At 40.4% G+C, this 24,705-nt stretch overlaps 2 protein-coding genes across 4 annotated transcripts; one reads left to right on the top strand and one right to left on the bottom strand.

Annotated features, from left to right (window-relative positions):
* The first annotated feature begins 21 nt into the window (after window positions 1-21).
* Window positions 22-11,899, top strand: LOC111966548 (NAD kinase-like). Of its 2 annotated transcripts, none has more exons than XR_002877658.2 (10): window positions 22-472; window positions 5,091-5,220; window positions 7,355-7,460; window positions 8,017-8,102; window positions 8,255-8,357; window positions 8,541-8,677; window positions 9,235-9,334; window positions 10,173-10,330; window positions 10,647-10,856; window positions 11,191-11,454. XR_002877658.2 is itself a non-coding variant. In XM_023991285.2 (10 exons), the coding sequence occupies exons 1-10, from the start codon at window positions 396-398 to the stop codon at window positions 11,336-11,338; spliced, it is 1,128 nt and encodes a 375-aa protein (XP_023847053.1). In that variant the 5' UTR covers window positions 22-395; the 3' UTR covers window positions 11,339-11,899. The 2 variants fall into 2 exon arrangements, 1 of the variants encoding a protein (XP_023847053.1); XM_023991285.2 differs by having other exon boundaries at window positions 10,647-10,729; window positions 11,191-11,899.
* Window positions 11,196-24,490, bottom strand: LOC111966549 (uncharacterized). 2 transcript variants are annotated; one of them, XM_023991287.2, is made up of 9 exons: window positions 24,311-24,490; window positions 22,722-22,818; window positions 22,230-22,401; window positions 21,842-21,990; window positions 21,412-21,588; window positions 19,217-19,333; window positions 18,902-18,988; window positions 18,648-18,795; window positions 11,196-11,283 (listed from the first exon to the last, which is right to left on the bottom strand). In XM_023991287.2, exons 1-9 carry the CDS (start codon window positions 24,322-24,324, stop codon window positions 11,279-11,281), a joined length of 966 nt encoding a protein of 321 aa, XP_023847055.1. In that variant the 5' UTR covers window positions 24,325-24,490; the 3' UTR covers window positions 11,196-11,278. The 2 variants fall into 2 exon arrangements, with proteins under 2 accessions (XP_023847055.1, XP_023847054.1); XM_023991286.2 differs by lacking the exon at window positions 11,196-11,283 and adding an exon at window positions 16,108-16,439.
* Window positions 24,491-24,705: the final 215 nt, after the last annotated feature.

Raw genomic sequence — 24,705 nt, 5'->3', positions numbered from 1 at the left:
GATGAGTGAGAGGTTTGGGTCATCGTCAGAATGCAGAGTAGAGATTTAGAGTTAATATTTACACAAGGCAATCCAGGAAGAAGTAGTGACAACTGTGGCTTTTCTGGTGGTTTGATGAAGGATAGATATTGAAGGCAGCTTATGGGAAGACTATCAACAGAATTGAACTTCAGTGGTGAGATCTGCATTAGGTGGTTAAATAGAACTTGAATTAACCACTGGATTTTTTAAAGAATGCTTTAGGCACACAGAGACCGTACAGAGCAAAATGAGTTGTTTTGCTTTAGATATGAAGATAKGATTGCTTTAGATAGACTGAAGAGCAGGTAGCTAGGCATAACCAAGCACAGTCAGTCAGTGCTCTCTCCACCCATCTCTGCTTGAAGAAGCATCACATGCAGACAGCCATGAAATTCAACCAGTGTGTGCAACCGCAAGCTCCGGAGAACAGCGACAACAAAGTGTGGAAATGGTGAGAATATTCTCGCTCTGTCTTTCTTTCTCTTCGGCTGACAGGCTTTCTCAATAGGAACATGGCTTTACCAGTAATGTTTGATGAGTGAAGTACTAACCTGCATCGTCCTGTATTGTTAGCATAGTGAATGTGTTTTTTTCCTTTTGCTTTTGGTTTGTCATTAGGTGACATTAGGACCTGAAAGACTTATACCTGTGTACTAGTATCTATGGTATGTACAGATAGTATCCATCTGTAGAGTATATATGGTCATATGGGCATGATTTTACTCTCATTTGTAAACAGTGGAATTTAAAATGAGAAGTACTATTCCTAGATGGCTGGCTGTAGGTTGAGGTTATTATGAGTGACTGCTATTTGTAACTAAAAGAACCATACCGCTGACAAAACACAGGCACATTGTGACATTGTCCATATTTGGTCTTTGTAATGAAACAGGGACGAGGGTTTTGCCTACCTGTTTAGCCAGACTTTCTCCAATGGGGGCAGGGGTGTGGGTGAGGGTTTGCCTGTTCTGATATTGGCTTATAACATAGGCTAATTGTGTGCTCACTGCTCACATATGTCACACAAACAAATTACATGTTTTTACAAAGTACCTTTCGTAAAGCCCAATGTTACGTTTTGTAAAGATGTTTTCTCATGTATCCAAACTTTAGCATCTTTTTTTATTTTGTTCCAATTGTAGCCTATTCCTGTATGGAATTGTAATTTGTGGCCTTTCGTGAATAGAGGTACATTCAGAGTTGGGTTGTGTCATGAGTTGGGTTGTGTCTTCGGTCTGTAATGGTTTGACACAAGCCCCCACCTCACCCCATGAGCAGTAATGACTGTGGTGCACTGCACACACCCTCTCTGGCTAACACAGAGGACTCAGTTGTTGACAATAAACAGATACACATTTAGAAAGTCAGATACAACATATTGAAACCTTGATTTATAATGAAAGATGATCCTCCAAGTACACACTACCACTAATCTCAGCAACAAAGAATCTCACGTAAACTACTCAAATCCACAAGAGATTAATAATTTATTTTACCTTTATTTAACTAGGCAAGTCAGTTAAGAACAAATTCTTATTTTCAATGACAGCCTAGGAACAGTGGGTTAGCTGCCTTGTTCAGGGGCAGAACCACAGATTTTTACCTTGTCAGCTCGGGGATTCGGTTTTGCAACCTTTCGGTTACTAGTCCAACGCTCTAACCACTAGGCTACCTGCCGCCCCAACATCCTCAAAATATTGCCAGATTGTACATTTGCGTACTACCATACCCCAAAAGAGATGATGGGGAATATGAAAATGTTGTTTCTCTCCGAAGAATTTATAGATCTGGCAACCCAAGTTGATGTAATGTCAATCTTGCACTTATCTGGCAACCCAAGTTGACATGTCAGTGTTTTACATACAGTAGACTTATTTCAAGAATATGGAAATCCAAGTTTAGGTTATTTACATTTGTCATTTAGCAGACGCTCTTATCCAGAGTGACTTACAGTAAGTAGTGAGTGCATAAATGTGACCGACCGGCTCGATTCGGTCTTATGTAGCAACTTTTGAAATTGTGTTTTTTACATTTTACTTTTTACAAAGTAGAAAGTTAGCTAGAAAATGGTATATCATACACTAAAGTTGAGGAACAATGGGAAAGTAATTATGTTTTGAAAGTTGTAAACTTGTAACCTCACTTTTGAGAAAATGGCCTTTGTATGTTTTGGTACACCTACTGCAGACCTCTTCTTTGTCTATACCCATTCAGCATCATTCACACCCTCTTAAGCTTTAGCCCCACCCATCTCTTTAAGGGTTGATCCGAGCATTCTGTCCTAACAGCAGCAGTCAAGCACCCAAGCTAACTGGCTAATGTTTGCTAGCTTGCTAGCTACTTCCAGACACAAATGAGAGAACAGCTCACTCTGACCATTTTACTCGCCCTAGCAGAGCTGGTTAGGCTGTTTTTATGTTATCCAGAGCGTTGATGACTGCAACTGTGCTGCTGGCAACAATTTACGCTTTTTTGCCAACGTTTACTGACACCGGCCATATTCAACGGGTGTTGAGTGTTCGTAAATTCATCAGTTATTCTGCGCACTGGCATACTCAGACGAAAGTGCTCTGAAATCCGAGTAGATAGCGAGAGTGAATTTACCAGCTATGTCTATCAACTGTTGTCGCAGTGACATCATTAACAGTCTATTGAAATGGTTACTTGCATAGTGGAGTATTTTGTTACTACATGTAGCTAGCTAGCTAAACAATGAACCATAATCGCAACTCATGACATTACTGCCCTACATGAATCTGCAGCTAACTAACCAAACAGGTTCAATGTTAGCTTGCTAACATTAGGCTATAACTTGCAAAGCAAATGGCTCTGCGATACGAATAATATTACTACACAGATTATACACGTAACATTAGCTAGCAAACCAGACAGCTAACGTTAGCTAGCTAGCTAACAGTACACTTTATCTTGAAATGAAAATGACTTTCTGACAAACGTGTAATATCTGAAAATGTATACATGGATGTACGCTTCTCCCTCTCTCACGGATGCCATGGTTGCCCTTAGTTTGAAGATGTAATCCAGAGACAGGGGTTTTCTCCATCTCCTTAGCTATCATACTCTAACTCCACTGTTTCAAAACTCGGTCCTCCAAGTGGAGAGCAACACTTATGCAGTTCTACTATGCGATATATCTTTAAAAAAAAGCCGCGTCAGACAGGATTACCTACACATACTGACCAGCTCAAATAGACCGACTCGTGCTACATGTCAGACCAATCCGAACTCATCTCGGCATGTCCAGCCCACTCGTTTTCTCAGCCAATCATGGCTAGCTGGAAGGTTGCTGTCTTTTCTGTGGCTAAACTAACTAGGCTCGTAATTTTACAATTGTATTCATATTTACAGATGGCATACAAGTTTGTTATTAAGGCACATAAAAGTTCACATGTTCCAGAAGGCATTCCTGCCAAAAAACGCATTTAGATTTTTTTTTTAAAAGTTTACGTTCAAATGGCTCTCCTGTGAAGTAGTGACGCACGACATATGCCTAGTTTCCTGAAACGAGTCACAAATTGTTTTACTTTTTCGTCCCTGTGGGAATCAAATCCACAACCCTGGCGTTGCAAGCGGCAAGCTCTACCAACTGAGCCACACGGGAACTATGTCTCTTTTACAGTGTCAGTCTTATGGTACCAGAAGCCAAACAATAATAGATTAAGCAGTGTAGTGTGTAATCTAGTAAACTGGTGTTATCATGTGTGGTCCATCTCTTGTATTTGTACTGTTGTATTACTGTTTTAACACATTTTGTATGTAAAACAAACCTCTGTTTCAACAGACAGAGTATCTCATCCTTAACAGTATCTCAAAATAACAATTTGATATTGTACAAGGACTACAAACTACAGCCCAACTCTGGTTTTCCCTCAATTAGGCTACTTTGTATGAAGGCCTACAGATTAGTTTTTGTTTTAAACGACCATTTGAGTTTCAAGTTAAGGTCACGTGTAACCAGCTCACAAAGTCGACAAGGACTGCTAGAGCTAATCGCATGCATTATGTAAAAAATTACAAGTAGCCTTACTTTTAATGAATGATGACAAAATTTACATTCTACCACTGTATCTGTATGCTCTGTCAACTAACACTATTCCACAAACCCCTCGAAAATGTACATGACACTGGAGATTACGTCTGGACGATACTTGTAGCGCGATACTCGTTAGAATCGTGGCAAGGAAACAATACACGAGCGGAGTTAACTTCTTTGGGAAAACAGCCAGAATGTTGGGAACAAACATAATTATGTTGACATCCAGTGTCACATTAATTTATTTTCCAAGCTTTAGCACACAATATTTTATATAGAGCCGTTTTTTTAAAGGACTAAAGAGTTCGGTCTGCTTCATGTTTTAATTTTTGCCATGGAAAAAATATTGTGATACTGGTATCGTCACAGCCCTAATGGAAATTTGAAACAAGTACAACAGTGGAAGTTGACAAGAAAAATACTTATGACACCAGAGCGTTTCAACGTGTCGCCTTCATCAGGGTGTTATTCCTGCACCTTGGTTGGAATGTGAGGTCACTGTGATGTGTTTATATAAATGTATGGTCCCTTCTTGACCCTGCTGAATTCTGAGGCTGCCAGTGTTACTAGACTAAGCCCCAGTCAATAATAGGATAGGTATTAAGCAGCTTTGCATCTTATCAAACTGGTAAAAACAAACAGTATGAAGGAACACTGAGCCAACAACCACAAGAGCTCAAAACATGGCTACTGAGAGCTCACCATGCCCAAACCAGAAATGTTCAATAGCCGCAAAGTTTACAGGCTACAGTAGTGAGAAACCATGGGAGAATTACAACTATGTTTATTCACCTCAAAATGTCAAGAAGGACTATGACTCGTGTAAAACTACAGTTCTTCGCTGTAGGTTTACAAATGGTGCTCCATCAAAATTGAATTATTTTTTTATTACGGAAAAACAGCTCTTTGTTGCTGCAATCCCTTTGATCAAATGATGAGTGATTAAAATGTACAATTCATTATTACTCTTAAAAAAGGTATTGATTACMTGTGGTCTTTCTTTCTCACCACTCAGGCACATTCAGGACCCAGCCAGCCAGAGACTGACGTGGAACAAGCCTCCCAAAAGTGTCCTTGTCATTAAGAAGATCCAGGATGCCAGTCTACTGCAGCCTTTCAAAGAGCTCTGTGTGTTTCTCACAGAGGTAGGACATTTGTACTTTTTGCAGTGACCCACAGTGTGCAGAGGCTCTCTAGTCTCAAATTATAGCTACATGCACCTTAGCGGCCTTGATGGGTGTGTGTAGTTCAGTTTCATTAGAAAGTCTGCCATTAAGTCCCTAAAAACAGAAATATTAGTGACTGAGAATATATTTTAAAAAATGAATAATTGTATACTTACACCTTACAAGAAAGTAAAGCTGCTTGTAAACTGTACAGTCTGAATATTCTTTCGACCTATTAGTCTTCTAAAGGGTAATATGAAAGTATTAGCATTACCAGGGTTCGTACAAGGTGCTTGAGGTGGTTAAAGTACTTGAATTTGGCACTCTGATATTCAAATACTGGAATAACTTGAAAATCAGACATTTTCTCATGTTGGTACTTGAAAAGTACTTGAATTAAAATGAGGAGAACAGAAAATTATGAAATATGTTATTGGTCTTGCAAATTAATTTCCAGGCAGACTACCAAGTTTAATTTCCTCACGTGTTTTGCGTTCTGGTTGCCTGGCGAGCTCGCTAATTTCATCCACACTGCCACTCAGCCAGGCAGGTACAGAACTGACTGATTAGGCGCCGCCAAACGTCACATCAATAGCTAGAATGCTGGGCAAATGTAGAATTTTTAAAAATGGGTTTACCAAACCCAACAAGGGATGTAGTGGAGGGTAAATGCTGTTTATGCACGGTTTTATTTGTGAATTTGCGTTTACTCAACCTTTTTATTTGGTTAATTATCGTTTACCCACTTATTATTGCATTCCCAGCATTGATGAACGCTCAGAAGGCTTCTTGATCTGAGTTCAAATCACGCATTACTCTGCGAACGAGTGGAATCATGAATGATTCATGTATGCTCGTTATGTTCTCCTGCTCCCCCGAATTGTCCATGTTAGCAGCGCATTCATTCATTCACCACTCTTTCCAATGGGAAACTCCGCCCACGACATAGGCCGAGAGGTGAAACAAACTACCTCAGCCCAGATCTACAGCGGCAAATAGCAGAGAGATGCCGCTGACAGTGGGAATTCTTTTAACATCCCTCGACTCCTGCCGTGTCAACAGACAAACCCCACACAAACCCACCCTGACTCTCGGAGAATGAGTGTACAACTGGTAAATAGTCACTGATATTTCAGTCAGAAGTCTAGCTAGCTAGGTTGCTCAAGGGCTCTGGCTATTAGCCAGGTACTGTAGCTAGCTATAAAGATGACGTTAGTAGTACAGTGGTTCCCAAACTTTRGGTCCGGGACCCATGTTTAAATAGGGTCCCCTGAGAGAGTCATTAATCTTATCAAACTCATTAAGAACTTGTTTATCTTCAAATGGGTATAGAATACACAATTTTAGAGTCAACTAAGGGCCTTTTACACTGTCAGAATTCACTTTCATTATGGGCTGGCCTGTGGGACCTAACATTTTGTGAAATTTAAAGACAATTTAAATATAAAGACAATTTAATATTATGTATACTGAACAAAAATATGAACACAAAATGCAACAATTTCAACGATTTTACTTAGTTACAGTTCATATAAGGAAATCAGTCAACACCATCAGTCCTCATGTAAATAAGTAGTGAAACACATATTATTTGAGTAGAACTTGTAAGGTATTGATGAATAGTAAGTTAGTGTTTTTTTCATGAGGTTGTGGTGATATACTGCCATCTGGTGGCAACTAGAAACAATTGCATAATAGGAACTATTATAAATTGATTGTCCTTGAAAATAAATATTTGTGCTTGAAAAAGCACTTGAAGGTCCTTAAATTTTTAAACATTTATTGTTTTACCTTTTATTTAACTAGGCAAGTCAGTTAAGAACAAATTCTTATTTACAATTACGACCTACCCCGGCCAAACCCTCCCCTGACCTGGACGACGCTGGGCCAATTGTGCACCGCCCCATGGGACTCCCGATCACGGCCAGTTGTGATACAGCCCGGGATAAAACCAGGGTCTTTAGTGATGCCTCTAGCACTGCGATGCAGTGCCTTAGACCGCTGCGCCACTCGGGAGCCCCAAAATTTGACTTGCATTACAATCTGTACAAACCCTGCATTACATGTGCATGTTGCTAATGCATATGTTTATACTTGTGCGTTGTCCTACCAGAAAAACATGATTGTTTACGTGGAGAGGAAGGTTCTGGCGGACCTAGCCATCCAGGCCGATGAGAGCTTTGCGGCCGTCATCCAGAAGTTCTGCACCTTCAGAGAAGGTGAGGAGACCATTAGAGGACTGGGTCGTATTCATTAGTGCACAAAGTAGCCCTTTTTTTCAACAAAAAAACTAAAATGCATTATCTTATGGGAGAAGTTTAGGTAGTCCCTACATTTTTTTTGTCCGTTTTCTTCCATTTGGTGCCTAGTGAATACAATCCTGAAGGATGATAGATTGATCTGATTGAATCTATGTAGCTAGTGATGTAGGATCTTAATTTGAGCCAGTATGCTACAGCGGGAAAATAATCCTGCAGCAACAGGAACTGTGAATTATTATGTGGATTATAATTAATTTATTATTTTGTAGGGGTTAATACATTTTTGTTAGGGAAAATCAAGTCTGAAATTGGAAATGAGAGATTTTAGAAGCCTTTTTAAAACTCAAATGCATTACAAGTTTGCATTTTCTGCTTTGCAGGAAAATTCTCAGCAACAAAAGTGACTGTTGTGTCAATGTCAGGATTGTCTATGAATGTCTATGAAACTCTCACTTGAAGTAGTATAGCTTTCTCTTATGGACTTGAACCTAATGTGTTTGTATGCACACCGCAGATCTCGATGACATTTCCAATCGAGTAGACTTCATCATCTGTCTTGGTGGAGATGGGACCTTACTTTACGCATCATCACTCTTCCAGGTATACATTTACTATTCATTCACTTCTCCAAGTAAAGTAAACATACTCATTTGTCAGTTTTTGAATATACTGTGAATTGTAGTAAAATAAATATTGATTGTGCTTGTTTCCATAGCTTGCTTGTGTGTGTATGTGCTGATGTGTTTTTTCAGAAGAGTGTTCCACCTGTTATGGCCTTCCACCTGGGTTCTCTGGGCTTCCTCACGCCTTTCAACTTTGACACATACCAGTCTCAGATCACCCAAATCATTGAGGGTACGTCTTTAGGCTTGGCCTTACCCAATTTCAACAACAGAAGCCTTACTCTCTTATCTGTATGCTGGTGGCTGTTTACACGGCACACGTTGTGCTACAGTTAGCATTTCTAGCTGCTAGGTTCACATTTACATTTTACATGCTACTCTTAGTTAAACAAAAGTTTGTGTGTCTGCTGAGCAGGTAACGCCACCATCATCCTGCGCAGTCGCCTGCGAGTGGTGAAGGAGAGCCGAGAGAAGAAGGCCCGGGTGGACGAGAAGGGCATCATCATGACAAACGGAGACAGCGAGGGCAGCCGCAAAGCCATGCAGTACCAGGTGAGCGCTACACAGTACACCGGACTGGTATGTTACCCCAGTATTATGGTTAGTACCACAATAGGCTCCTAGCATCATGATGACGTGGAACATCTCAGTCAAAGGACTCATTGTCTTTATTCTGGTAATGTTCCCACTGTCACAGGCCTGACCTCAGATCCCAGCGGCATGATAAAATACCAGAAAGGTCTAAATGTACAACCTGTTTTGGGGATTGTAGGGTGGCAGCAATCCTTCAGGTCTAGTTTCACTTCCTCCTTACATGGATTTGTTTCACTGCTTTTCTGTAGTTCTAGCAATGCACCCTATGTGCTTCTATTTTGGCCTGGTGCTATCATCTATCATAGGGTTGATGTATGTGGGCTATGTGGGGTGTTTGAGTTTTGATCGTAGTTCCTTCTGCATTGTCATCATACACACAGTCCCTGCTTCCTACTGAGTGGGCATTAACAAGTCATAACATAGGGCTGGGTTCAAAAAGTATTCCCAAAGTAACTACCAACATGGCTAGTGGAGTATCTCTGGTTAACATGACTCTGGGTTTCCTGGTCCAACAGGTGCTGAATGAGGTGGTGGTGGACAGAGGCCCGTCCTCCTACCTTTCCAACGTGGACCTCTTCTTAGACGGACACCTCATCACCACGGTACAGGGAGACGGTGAGTAGTAAACCCCTCAACCTGCTGCTACTGGGTTAAAGGACATGTTTTACCCCATCGGTATGGCCGATTAATTAGGGCTGACTTCAACATTTTATAACAATCGGTAATCGGCCTTTTTGGACGCCGATTATATTGTAATCCACGAGGAGAATTCATGTCAGGTAATATTTAGACTTAGGGTTCCCACCTGTTCCCACCCGCACTTCTACTTTCTTCTCCAACACTGTTTTTGCATTATTTAAACCAAATTGAACATGTTTCATTATTTATTTGAGACTAAATTGATTTTATGTATGTGTTATATTAAGTTAAAATAAGTGTTCATTGTTCATTCAGTATTGTTGTAATTGTCATTTATTACAAATATATATAAAAATCGTCCGATTAATCGGTATCGGCTTTTTTTGGTCCTCCAAGTATCGGTGTTGAAAAATCATAATCGGTCGACCTCTAGTTTAGATGCTGTAACTGRTCGTTATACTGTGATGTTTATACGACTGCTTACTGCTTGTGTACAAGACACGAGGGATAAATCTGTTCAAATACAAACATGGTACTGATGTTCTATTAGTGGTGCATACTGTTGCAGCTCGCCTTGTTGGTAGATTTGGCTGAGATGGCAAAGTTTAGTCTTTGCTATCTGTCCTTCACTACTTCCTATAACTCCCTTTCTGGAAACCTCTCAAAATGTCAGAAGTATTTCCATTGTCATGGGGATGGTTTACTGTGTTTTGGAACTTCTTTTAGCTTGTTGTTGGTGTTTTTAGGCTTGGGTGTTGGTGGTGTAGCGGTCAAAGTAGTGTCTGTCTCAGACTGTGTGTTTGTGTTGTGTCAGGTGTGATCGTCTCGACTCCCACCGGCAGCACTGCATACGCGGTAGCAGCCGGAGCCTCCATGATCCACCCCAACGTGTCGGCCATCATGATCACCCCTATATGCCCCCACTCACTGTCCTTCAGACCCATAGTGGTGCCTGCTGGGGTGGAACTCAAGGTAAACACACACAAATGCACATTCATACACACACATGCGTTCACCATACTGTCATTATCCATTTACTGCTCCTCTCCACAAGACATTAGCATTTACTTCTCCTCTCCAGAAAATTTGTATTGAACAGTACACAAAGGTAACCAATGACCAGTCTGACACACAGCTAGCACAATGCATACTCTTTCAGTCACTGGTGATGCATGGCAATGAGGACATTGCTTATAATACACACACTCACATTTACTGCTAGACTTTTGTTGTCTTTGACTGGTCGTTCATCTGGATTCCTATCTTCTGCTCCGTCTGTCACGCTCAGATCATGCTGTCACGTGACTCCAGGAATACGGCCTGGGTGTCATTCGATGGGAGGAAGAGACAAGAGATCTGCCATGGAGACAAGTGCGTGACCTTTTGACCACTCAGTCATCGCAACCTCCCCCCTAGTCAAAATACCACCAAACAAAAGCTGATAAACATGGAAGATAGCCTGATGAACTCAACCCAAAGCTCATCTAACTCCCGCAAGGTGCCTGAATACACAGACAGTACCAGTTATATAATTATATTGACCAGTTTCATGTACTCGAGACAAAAATGTCACATCACATGATGTTCTGTAGATGATCACATGATGTTTCCTTTATGCAGCCAGAGATAATTATCTTCCTTGTCGCTGAAATGCTGGCAGCCCATTGATATACCAGTAACAGAGGACTCCTTTTAGGAAGTTAGTCAGCCAGTTTCAAGTGTCTCTTTCATCATTGTTTGGGGGGGATTGCGAATACCTTGCATGCCTCCCACTCATACCTGATTGACTGTGACGTTTGCTCTTTTGTCTTTCTCTCTCTTTTTATCTCAAGCATTACCATCACTACTTCCTGCTTCCCCGTTCCCTCCATCTGTTTCCGGGATCCCGTGAACGACTGGTTCGAGAGCCTGGCACAATGTTTACACTGGAATGTGAGAAAAAAGCAGAACTACCTTAGCTCCAAGGAGGACGTGTTCTGACGCCAACAACCTCACCGTGACACCATTCTCATAGTACACCATTTTGGGTGCGTTCCAGATGCACAGATTCTGCGCAGTTCTTCAAAAATCAAATCTGATCTTTACAATACCTGGACAAGTGTTTAACATACCACGGCAAACTGATATAGCGATCCTATATCTGGAAAGCACCCTTTGACTTCAGTTGGATTCCATCAGGCCAATTTGCAACCAACATCCTCCAGAGATGAATTTGTTTTGGTTCTAGATCATCCCTTACTGTTAAGAATTTCACACCCTTTTAAAAAGATTGTTGAAATGGTCTTTTTATGCCAACAACCAGATTGTCTCATGTCTGACTGAAAACAATCCAGGTTAAAGTTAACCTGTGAGACAAAGTAATACTGAGCTACGGATCAACCCCAAGCTCCTCAACATATAACACAGATATAATGACTGTTGTCAGTGGGGACGTTTATCAAGAACCAATGTTCTTGGGGATATGGAGTTGAAATTGTATTTTATAGTAATGATTGACGTTTTGATACAATCCCTAAAATAAAATGTATTATTACTACTTCAGGAATAGCAGAATAATTGCTTCTACTCTGCAATAATGAACTAAATGTATAGATTGTGCCTTAAACTGGTAAATATTATATTATCATAATCAATTAAGGTTTACATAACTTTCATTTTCTTAAATCGGATTTACATCTTAGTGCAGGTGTAACATAACCATATCTTCAGTATTCCTCATATTCAAGCTTCTCAAATGGCTTGTACAAATGTTAATCTTACATTAATGTTGCGTATCTTAACTACTCTGTCTACAACAACAACGCTGTGGTGTCTGACCGTGTGTAATGTCAAGAGTATGGCACAAACATTAAGAACTGAAGTCCATTCCAGGTGAGATGAGACCACAACCTGATGTCTTCATAGCCTTTCACTATAAAGCCATAGCTCTACTATGTCATTCGTTTCAGAGTCAAGTGGGATGCTTAAGGTGATTCCATTGTTTACAATCAAAGTGATTGTGAGTCTACAGGGTTTTTAACACCCCAGGTTTTTGAGTTATTTTTTTTATATATTTTTTTTGCTTTAGACATGGGAGGCCAGGTAGGTGGAATTTAGCCCATCAATGATATTGAATAATTAGCTCAGTTGGTGAGGTAATGAGTAGATTCTTGTGTAGTGTCTGGATGGACCTAAACCCTGCCGTGCCACTCCAGGACCAGGGTTGTCAACCCCTGACCTATGGTGTCTGACTTATTGCAGTATGCTGAGAGATTGAAGGCATTCAGATTCTACGAGGTAGTTGCCTGCCTTACCAAATGAGACTGCAACACTCACCCCGCTTATTGACAAGCTCTGAAATACCGACTTGATAAAATATGGTTTGAGGGTTTTTCTTCTATCTTACAGACAAATTATAGTGTATGAGTTTACTACGTACATTGTGTGTTGGATGGGCAAGTGAAATTTCCCCTGATGGAAAAACTGGTCTGAGCACTGTGGATACCAGCGCACCACACTCTGCAAGAGGACCAGGTAACTCTAGTCAATTAATCATTCCTTATTTTCTAATGATGCTTGATATATTTATTAACCAGTTTACACTATCATTGCTGAAATATAAATCTCTGGTACATTTTTGTATATTGATATGTATATGATTAGTACAGTAAGTCAGTTTCACTATATTATCTATTTTCTCAAAGTAGAAAAACAAATGTCCTCTTTCAATGGAATTTGGAGTGGAGTCTTTTCAAGTTAATGGCAGTCCCTTCAGTTGTTAGGGAGATATAGTTTGGAAACATCTGGAAGAAATCCATTTGTCTTTGTATGCTACTATACTTTATTTTTCAGAGAGTACAGTGTATTCTCTCCTGAAGTAAAGGCAGTTGTGAACTTTGCCTTACAAACCAGTTACACTGAAATCATGCAAATCATATAAACTTCCCCCAATGTGATATCTTTGTGGGACCTTTTGGATGAAGGACCTTATTCCTATTGTTCTTTCTATGTCAGTTATTCTCTAAGTGCTTCTCACTTAACTTTACTTTGTAGAATTCTATAACTGAGAGCCTATCACTTTTTAAATATTGTTTCTGAAATTATATTTTTCCAGAGCACTTTAATAAACAAAGAGAGACAATCTATTGTCAGTACGTGTTCATTTTCAATTGATTTGGTATTATTTAGTGATCCTTGTTGAAACATTAATATGCTGTATTTTGGTCATCCAATGAATTTTACCCCTTTTATGTGTGTCCAGGAACAAAGAAAAATGGAACCCACAATTTGAGGAAGTAATATCTTTCACAGCAGTGCACTTCTCTTCCTGCATTTTTTTTTTTTTTTTTAAGCAACAAAGGAGTTTACTGCAATTACCAAATAGATAATCATGTGTTAACTGGCTTTCAGCAACTTTTAATCAATATAAAGACTATTACATTTCTAACAGTACATTTAAAATGGAAATGTCGAGTAGTTAATACATAGTAATATATCAATGAGCCAATTAATTGTTGTGTTCATTTTTTTGTTTGGTGATACCTTGTTGAAATATTAAAATGCTGCGTTATTGTTTTTCATGCATGTCGAGGCCAGATTAATTTGACCCCTCTTTATTACTTATTGAATATTTGAGGAAGTATGGTCTTTCCCAGCAGTTCACTTCTCTTCCTAAATTATAATTAAGGAGTTTACTGCAACACTTATTTCGATATTTTATTGAGAACCTGCAGTTTACAAAAACACGATAATGGGTTGTCAACAAATCAAAAGTGCAGCGAAAACCTATAAAGATAATGTTCACTGTCTTTCAACAACGATTAATGATAGATTAAAAATGATTTCAAACTAAGATATTTTGTGTAGTGCATAGACAATGGACATATCAATAGTAGTTAATACATAGGAATATACTACTGTATATGAAATTATAAATATTGTTCACCAAAACAGAAATCTAAAGTTAGCAGTATAAAACCTCTCAAATAAACCATTTCATAGACAGGGCACAATTTCCAATGGATGTATTAGAATACCACTGAATATTGTCTTCAATTTATTTTACTACTTTTTCTACTTTTTTTTAAACTTTAAATAATAAGGTAAAAGTTATAATCCATTAATGATTATGGTAAAAGCAAAGTGACCCTAAAAAGATAATTGTTGTACAGAATATCTGCATTGATTTACATACAGTAGCTGTTTCAGAAGTTAGATTGTGCATTTGGCCTTGTAAACTGGTTCTCCAGACTCCAAAGAACTTAACATCTCACTGTACGTGTTGTAGGCACATTAAAGGGTAAGCATTATCCAACTTACTGAGATGAATCCTCTAGAAGTAGGCAAAATGTGATAAACGTAACAGACTCACATAAATTAATCAGTGGTGCTCATCAGCTATTATAAAATAATTAGTTTACAGTGTTTTGCAACTTATAGTGCCTTCGGAAAGTATTCAGACCCCTTGACTTTTTCCACATTTTGTTATGTTACAGCCTTGTTCTAAACTTGATTAAATGTCTCCCCCCTCCTCAATCTACACACAATACCCTATAATGATAAGGGAAAAACAGGTAAAATTTWATTTWATTTTTTTAATTGAAATGTAACATTTACATAAATATTCAGACTCTTTACTCAGTATTTTGTTGAACCACCTTTGGCAGCAATTACAGCCTCGAGTCTTCTTGGCACACTTGTATTTGGGGAGTTTCTCCCATTCCTCTCTGCAGATCCTCTCAAGCTCTGTCAGGTTGGATGGGGAGCGACGCTGCACAGCTATTTTCAGGTTCCGGCAGAGATGTTAGATCGGGTTCAAGTCCGGGCTCTGGCTGGGCCACTCAAGGACATTCAGAGTTGTCCTGAAGCCACTCCTGCGTTGTCCTGGCTGTGTGCTTAGGGTCGTTGTCCTGTTGGAAGGTGAACCTTCACCCCAGTCTGAGGTACTGAGCACTCTGGAGCAGGTTTTCATCAAGGATCTCTCTGTACTTTGCTCCGTTCATCTTTGCCTTCATCCTGACTAGTCTCCCACTCCCTGCCACTGAAAAACAACATGGTGTCAGGTTTCTTCCAGAAGTGATGCTTGGCATTCAGGCCAAAGAGTTCAATCTTCGTTTCATCAGACCAGATAATCTTGTTTTTCATGATCTGAGAGTTTTTATGTGCCTTTTGGCAAATTCCAAGCAGGCTGTCATGTGCCTTTTTCTGAGGAATGGCTTCCGTCTGGCCCCTCTACCATAAAGGCCTGATTGGTAGAGTGCTGCAGAGCTGGTTGTCCTTCTGGAAGGTTCTCCCATTTCCACAGAGGAACTCTAGAGCTCTGTCAGAGTGAGCATCGTGTTCTTGGTCACCTCCCTGACCAAGGCCCTTCTCCCCGATTGCTCATTTTGGCCGGTCAGCCAACTTCTTCCATTTAAGAATGATGGCCAGTGTGTTCTTGGGGACCTTCAAGGCTGCAGACATTTTTTGGTACCCTTCCCCAGATCTGTGTCTCGACACAATCCTGTCTCGGAGCTGTACAGACAATTCCTTCGACCTCATGGCTTGGTTTTTGCTCTGACATGCACTGTCAACTGTGGGACCTTATCTAGACAGGCGTGTGCCTTTCCAAATCCAAATTTACCACATGTGGACTCCAATCTAGTTGTAGAAACATCAAGGTTGCTCAATTTCGAGTCTTATAGCAAAGGGTCTGAATAATTATGTAAATAAGGTGTTTATTTTTTTATAAATTAGCAAACATTTCTAAAAACCTGTTACGCTTTGTCATTATGGGGTATTGTGTGTAGATTGCTGAGGATTTTTATTTTTTTATTTAACCCATTTTAGAATAAGGCTGTAACATAACAAAATGTGGAAAAAGTAAAGGGGTCTGAATACTTTCCGAAGGCACTGTATGTCTGTCACTTGCAGTGAAATCATCTTCATAAAAACAGACCGGTCCAATGCCCATTTGAGTGCATTTCCCTCTATTTCCTAACTTCAAACATTGGTCAGAACCAGAGAGTTGTTACAACATTTTGAAATTGTTGCTTATCCATCCTGTGTAACCGTAGCCACTTCCTTCTCATGACGGCACTTTACTGCTTGTCCGATGAAAACACTGGAGAGCGAGAGAGAGAGACATTAAAGTACCCTGGTTAGCTAGTCTCATACCCTTTACAGACAGATTTACGGTATGTTGCCTTCTAAAAAATGTATCAGGCAATGTTTTTTAGAACCTAATTCACATAGGACATGCCTAAAATAAATAAATGGGACTAAGAAACATAAGACTAATAAAATGTATTTTACAAATAATAGAATGGCATATTTAGAGTTTAATTATGTTACTGGTCTGGATAGCCTATAGGCTACATGGCTGTGCCATGCACATAAACTCTATAGTTATTTTGTTCATTAACACTGCATGGTCAAGCCGACATCTGCATTGGCTGTGCAGCATTTACGGTGATACAGCCTCTGCAGAAGTCAGGGCATTCATGCTTCGCAGAGCTGTTGTTAAGGAAGTTTGTTTTATTCAGGACCTCCCGCCCCACCTACAGTCAACCAATCATGTCAATGCCGGAGCTATACGGAGTCCTCCGCATTGTTAAAACATTTGGGAAGCGCACCGTAATCCGGTATGAGCTCGATTTGGCCTCTGCAAGGCTACGGGGGCTCTGCAGTTGCATCACGCCCTCTGTACAGAGCCTCCGGATCGCATCACTAGAGCAAGCATAAATTAGCTTTACAGTGGTTCCTCCTTTAAAAGTTGCAGTATTCTATGGCACATTATTTAAGTGTGAACCACTGTTACCATTAATGCTAGTTAGTGCTATCTTTGAGAAGCATTTGATAGACTTCAATAATGGCTGTCCTAGGGAATGCGGGCACGAGGGAGATCGGGGTTCAATTCCCCGACGGGGAGGAAGGAGTAGGCTCTCCTTGTAAATAAGAGTTTGTTCTTAACTGATTCCATATGTGTTATTTCATAGTTGTGATGCCTTCACTATTACTCTACAATGTAGAAAATAGTAAAAATACAGAAAAACCCTTGAATGAGTAGGTGTGTCCAAACTTTTGACTGGTACTTGCTTAATATTATGGTGTTTCTATTCCAAGAAAAACAAAAAACCCTCTGGGTTTCTGTTAGGATGGAACGGAAAATATGGCGCTGTACAATGTGACAGTCAGGAGTACAGTCCTGGGCTATTTAGCTAAAGAATCCCCGTGTCGTGCGGGCAGGGCACGCGGGGGCCCGGGGTTCAATTCCCCGATGGGGAGGAAGGAGTAGGCTGTCCTTGTAAATAAGAATTTGTTCTTAACTGACTTGCCTAGTTAAAATAAAGGTTACACTAAGAGCATAACATTTCTACACCCTAATTTTCTAATTATAGTCTAACCAATACCCAAACGGAGATTCAGTGAAAATAAAAGTCTCATTGATTTATTAAGACCAGTCCCCATGCTTGTCTCAGAGCAGTGCAAAACTGTGCTAAAATAGTTGTAGGCTATTGCTTCAAATCCTATTGCTTCTAACTTCAATACGCTCTTTAAATAAGACCTACACAACTTTTAACAGCACATTACTCAACACTAGTGGAGACTCATGTCGCATACGGTAGGCCTACAGTATGACGTGACTCTCCGCCAATAATTACATATAGAGGACATTTCTGATATTTATTCCCATAGTAATTCGTTATGGATCCATAACTAAATAAACGTCGGCATTTTGAAAGAGTATTTTTATAATTGAAAGCATAAAGATGCCATTATTAGTTACAATGTTTTAGTTTGAACGTGCAGACGGGCACTAGCAACAGAACAGCGGGAGCGTTTCCCTAGTCAGCCCAATTATTAGTGCAATGCCCCTTAAAGTGTTGCCAGTGTGGCGGGGTGGGAATGTGATGAAAGAAATAAAAGATGAATGAAATCATTCTCTACTATTATTCTGACATTTCACATTCTTAAAATAAAGTGGTGATCCTAACTGACCTAAGACAGGGAATTTTTTACTAGGATTAAATGTCAGGAATAGTGGAAAAACTGAGTTTAAATGTATTTGGCAAAGGTGTATGTAAACTTCCGACTTCAACTGTAGTTGAAGGTCTGTTTCATGATTTCAGTCAGAAATTCTTGGAATGACTGTTTTACTGTGCCCATAACAAAAATGTGTTAATACAAATGCTCCTTCAATGTGTCAAAACATTTTTTTGAATGTTTGTGTCGTCTATGAGCCTTGTTCTAGTCTAGCCTGAGTATATTGACTCCTGGTAAACATACGGTGGAACAGGTGAAGGAAAAATACAGGTAGTAATCTACTCACTCCTCTCTCTCAGGCCCTGGCCGAAGCTGCGCGCCAATCGGAAGAGAGACCAGAAAAGCACGCCTTTGATCAGCACTGAGATCCCCGCTCCAGTCACAGCAGCAGCCTCCAGTGTATACGTCTTGTCCTGCCCCCAGTGTACACTGATCTGAAATCAGAAGACCACATGAAGTCCATCTCAGAGCAACCATTCACCATACTTTCCCTAAAGATCTGATTTGAGATCAGTTCAACCACTAGCTTTCACAGCTCACCCTGTACATCAGGTACACGAAGTAGGCCACCTCCGGCACATTCAGAAGGACAAAGACCCAAACCAGCAGCTTGGCTTCTTTTAAAACCTGGAACAAAGGACAGATAAACCTGTTTTACATGATGTATGCGCTTCATAGGTGCTTACAGGCTAAAAATTATTTCCACCATCCTTCATTCAATTAAGTTCACATACTTTATGCGTGTAGTATTTCATTGTGATTTATGTTCTATTCTTTACATACTGTTTATGCACATGTGCAGTGCACACTAATTATTAAATTACATATTTTATTCTCTTGATACTTGTTACTCACTGCGATAGCCCCCATGGCTGCGGTAAGGCAGGCCCAGACCACTCCAAAGCCCAGGATGATGCTGTTTGTGAAGGACATGGTTGTACCTGACGTCATAATCAGTATGCAAAGGCACAGCTGACAGAGAAACAGAAAAACCAGCCACAGATTATACCAACTATAAATCTAGTACAGCTCCATCTCAAAGACCCTGATGTATGAATGGCCCTGATATAAAGGACCACCTTTAGAGCACCTTAAATTCAATTTCAGGCAAACTCTGCTGCATCATTCATTGAATCAAATGGCTCATTCATAACAAAACCCACTGATATTGTCAACTACTTTAATTATTTTTTTAATTTGTAAGATTAGCAAACTTAGGCATGACATGCAAACAACAAATTCTGAACCAACACATCAATGCATAACTGACCAAATTATGAAAGAAGCATTATAATTTTGAATTCTGTAAAGTTAGTGAGGGCGAGGAGAAAAAAATGGTCTATCAACAATGACAAGCTATTGGGTCTGACAACTTGGATGGAAAATGATGGAGGATGATAGCGGACTATATTGCCACCTCTTCAATCTAAGCCCTCAGACCTGGACGGAAGCAAAAGTAATTCCGCTACCCAAGAACAGCAAGGCACCCTTTACTGGCTCAAACAGCTGACCAATCAACCGGTTGCGAACCCTTAGTAAACTTTCGGGAAAAATTGTTTGACCAGATACAATGCTATATCATAGTAAACAAATTAACAACTGATTTTTAGTATGCTTATAGGGAACGGCACTCAACATGTACAGGATCTACACAAATGACTGATGATTGGCTGAAAGAAATTGATAATAAGATTGTTGGAGCTGTTTTGTTAGACTTCAGTGCAGCTTTTGACATTGTCGATCATAATCTGCTGTTGAAAACCTTTTTGTTATGACTTTACATCCCCTGCTATATTGTGATCGAGAGTTCTGTCTAACAGAAAACAGAGGGTGATTTTTAATGGAAGCCTCCAACAATCAATGTAGAGTCGGGCATTCCCCAGGGTAGCTGTTTAGGCGCTTGACTTTTTTCAGTCTTTCCTACTGACCTGGCACTGAGTAAAGCCTGTGTGTCTATGTATGCTGATGACTCAACGTTATGCACGTCAGCTACCACAGCAAGTAAAATCACTGCAACACTTAACAAAGACCTGCAGTCGGTTTTAGAATGGGTGACAAGTAATAAGCTAGTCCTAAATATTTCTAAAATTAAAAGCAATATATTCGGGACAAATCATTCACTAAAACCTAAACTAAATTGTGTAATGAAGAATGTGGAAATTGAGCAAGTTGAGCAGAGTAAACTGCTTGGTGTAACCCTGGATTGTAAACTTTCATGGTCAAAACATACTGATGTAATGGTAGCTAAGATAGCAATGTCAAGAAAGCAGAGCAGTGCTTTCTCCCTATCTACAAAACAAGTCTTACAGGCTCGAGTGGTTGAACCTGGACTACTGCCCAGCCATATCGTCAAGCGCCACAAAGAGGGACAAAGGCAAATTACAGTTGGCCCAGCACAAAGCAGCATGGCCGGCCCTTAAATGTACACAGAGAGCTAACATCAATGACATGCATGTCAATCTCTCCTGGCTCGAAGTAGAGGAGAGTGACTGCATCACTACTTGTCTTTGTGAGAGGTATGTACATGTTGAAAGCAGCAAGCTGTCTGTTTAAACTACTAGCACACAGCTCAGACACCCATGCATACCCCACAAGACATGCCACYAGAGGTCTCCTCACAGTCCCCAAGTCCAGAACAGACTCTGGAAAACGCACAGTACTACACAGAGCCATGACTAAATGGAACTCTATTCCACATCAAGTAACATGCAAGGTTTCAGGTTTAAAACACGAACTCACTCTACACACACGCTTGTATGGTGATATTAGAAATGTATTGTAGATATGTACTGGTGTAATTATGTTATATGTACTGTTATATTTTAGCCTTAATTTGTTTGGACCCCAGGAATAGGAGCTGCTGCCTTGGCAGCAGCTAATAAAGATCCTTATAAATACAAAAAAAATACCCTGAAGGCAATCATACATATCTGCACCAAAGATGCTCAATGTCAAGGCAACACAACGTGTTAGAATGACGCCATCTGTCGGAAGAAAATGGTTGTCGTGTGTCAGTCATGTATTATGACACATGTGGAATGTGGCGGTACCTGGGCCTGTAGGTCAAAGGTGACCATGGAGAAGCACAGGTTGATCAGGAAGTACTGCTCCTGGAAGCTCTCCAGAGCTCCGCCCACCCGGAAGGCCATCATGTTGGGCCTTTGGATGAGCAGAGTGGCGCACAGGACATGGACCACGCCCACACACAGGATGCACACAAACCGCACCTACCACACAAGCACACACACTGATTCACTACTGCAGCTACTCAAACAGCACCTGTGACATAAGCACATGCACAATCATGTTCCGTAGGGAGAATATGTTTTTAAACGGGGAGGTAGTACCTGAACATGTCCAATGAGAACACAGATTGTTGTTTTCTGTTGCAAAACACTTTGCTATGGTATACCGTACTGAACATGACCCTGGATTAGACATAGGAGTTGGTTTAATTTTGTCGGTCCACATGCAGCGTACCAGAAGCAAGTCCTTTCTATCCTGGACAGGGAGCACCATGAAGTTGACCACAGAGCGCATCATGACCACCAACACACTGAGGACAAACACTATCAACTCCTGCCTGTTCTCCTGCAGGATGCCCCTGGTGATGTAGTATATGCAGAACACTGGAGAAACATAAAGAAGACTGTGTGTGATACAGTATTGGTGTAGGCGGCATAATCAGGATTTAACCATAGAACACAATGCTGACATGGGGTGATCAGAATTGGGGATTACATTTCTTTTCTCTGAACTTTTCATAATGTGTTCATGTCTGGACACAGTAAGGAGTTGGCTCTCTGTTGATTACATCATTAGTTAACAATCTGTTGCTATTGCCACTAATGTAAGACATGCCACTTACAAATTCCAACCAGTTGGATGAGAGATACAGTGAAGTCGTCCTCATAGCTGTACGTTGCCATGCTTTGCCTGTAGATGTTTGTCAGTGTGAGGGCCAATAGTGCCAGTAGAGAGGCGATGGTGAAGCAGAAGTAAAGCTTCACCAAGCATGACAGCTCTGACCAAGGCTTTATCTGTGGGGAGGAGAAACCAAGCATATAACCTTTCTTTACACAGACACCTAGGGCCCTATTCAATCAAAACGGGTGCAAATTTCTGAGTAAGACAAAGGAACCATCTTCTTATGCTGTGAACATGTAGCCTACATTCTTATTCATGTGATAAGAGAAACATGTTTACAGAGTTGAGTGACACAAAAAGGAACTTTTCTACAGTGCAGGAAGAATGTTGAACTGAATAGGACTCTGGTTCCCAATTCAAGCAACAGCTAGAACAGATAAATGTGACAATGTCTACTCTGTGTATAAGGARAACAATTGGGATGTATACTGACCGGGCCACATGGCGTTGGGATCAGTTCCTGGTGCCTTGGTCTCAGGTTTGGGGATGGGAGATCTGAGCCCTCCCACGGCTGATTGCTCAACAGTGGACTGAAATAGAAATATATGTGGATATTAGTTACCACGCAAGATGGTAATAGGTTCAAATGTATATTGAATGGCTGATATACACATAATAATTTGTCATATTCATTGATCCATGACGAGATATAGGTAACTACCAAAATAAAGGAAACCAACATAAAAGTGTCTTAATAGGGTGTTGGGCCATCACGAGCCAGAACAGCTTCAATACACCTTGGCATAGATTATATTTTCTATTTTTTAAATGTATTTAACAAGTCAAGTCAGTTAAGAACAAAWTCTTATTTACAATGACAGCCTACCGGGGAACAGTGGGTTAACTGCCTTGTTCTGGGGTAGAACGACAGATTTTTACCTTGTCAGCTCGGGGATTCRATCCAGCAACCTTTCGGTTACTCTCCCAACACTCTAACCACTAGGCTACCTGCCACCCCTCAAGTGTCTGGAACTCTATTGGAGGGATGTGACACCATTATTCCATGAGAAATTCCATTATTTTGTGTTTTTTTGATTGTGGTTGAAAATGCCGTTTCAGGCACCGCTTCAGAATGTGTTCAATTGGGTTGAGATCTGGTGACAGACAGCCATGGCATAGGGTTTACGAGATATGGTTTGGAAAACGTACCTAAATGTAGTGATGGGATATGCCACTGTACTCCAAATTGTACCTTTATCCACACTGATACATAGAGAAGATTGAAATACTGCTAGTTTTCCCAGAAAACTGCCCTTTTGTCAGGACACACGTTTCACGCCACTTCAATACAAAGTGATTTTCGTAGCAGGTTAGAAGAGCATTTTCACTAACCCTAACCCTTTTCCTAACCTGCTATGAAAAAGTCACTTCGGTATCGAAGTCGGATTAAGAGAGCCACCGCAGCCATTTTGGAATGGCAGTATCAGCACCTTTGTTGTTCAATGCAACGTGCCATTCAATAATGGCTGCTGTGACTACTGCTAGCTAGCATGAGGATGAAAAGGTCAGTTTTCCGGGAAAACTAGCAGTATTTCAATCTTCTCGATGGAGCTGTGTGGACAAAGGTAAAATTTGGAGTACAGTGGCATATCCCATCCCTGTAGTGAGGTACGTATTCTGACCTATATATTGCACCTGCTCCAAGTGTCTTAAGCCGCTATCAAGTCATGTCTGAAACTTGAGACCTCCGATTAAAATTAACTGAAGTTGTTTGTGTGTAGACCTTCCCATTGGGTGATTCTGATACTTCATAAGTGGGAAACTCGGGATCTGACTCTAACCCCCTAAGTTAGCAAATCGGAAATGCCCAAGTTTCTGACATGGCATTAATGTAACCAGGACTGAGTTCGGACCCCAGTTCAGCTCAGTGTAAACAAGCGTAACGGTAGAGTCGGTATCTTCTGGCAATGGACATACCAAACGAAATAATGTTGGAAACGGAACTCAAATCACACCCTGTCACTAAACGAACACTACATCGATGATTGTAATTCTGTTAATAAGTCGCGCTCATAAACTCACCGTATCTCTTCCATTTTTAAGTGAAACAGTAACTAGATAATCGTGTTCTTGATGTTTCTACATCTCAGCGAGCAAGCCCACATTGGCTGCTAAATTCAAACGTTTTCACGCCACATATTTTTTTAGTTTTAATGGCGGTGTGCAAACCATAACGCCACAGTTCCGCTTACAATTGTATATGTCTGACGTCTTTCTGAGGTGTATTCAGCATGCATAACATGCACGTACTTGTTTGAAAACGGGTCCAGTCAATATCATAACAATAGTCAATCGTGAATGTTTTAGAACAGGGATGGTGCTGAACACTGTACGATGATTTGTTTAGTTTTATTTAGCACAACGACTTAAAATACACTTTGCATTCGCAAACCAGTAAAGATTTGCAAACTCTGCAT

The sequence above is a fragment of the Salvelinus sp. IW2-2015 genome, linkage group LG7 (genome assembly GCF_002910315.2).
Source record: "Salvelinus sp. IW2-2015 linkage group LG7, ASM291031v2, whole genome shotgun sequence".
NCBI lineage: Eukaryota > Metazoa > Chordata > Actinopteri > Salmoniformes > Salmonidae > Salvelinus > Salvelinus sp. IW2-2015.
Note: the sequence above shows the minus strand (reverse complement) of the source record. Positions and strands in the feature narration are given on the sequence as shown.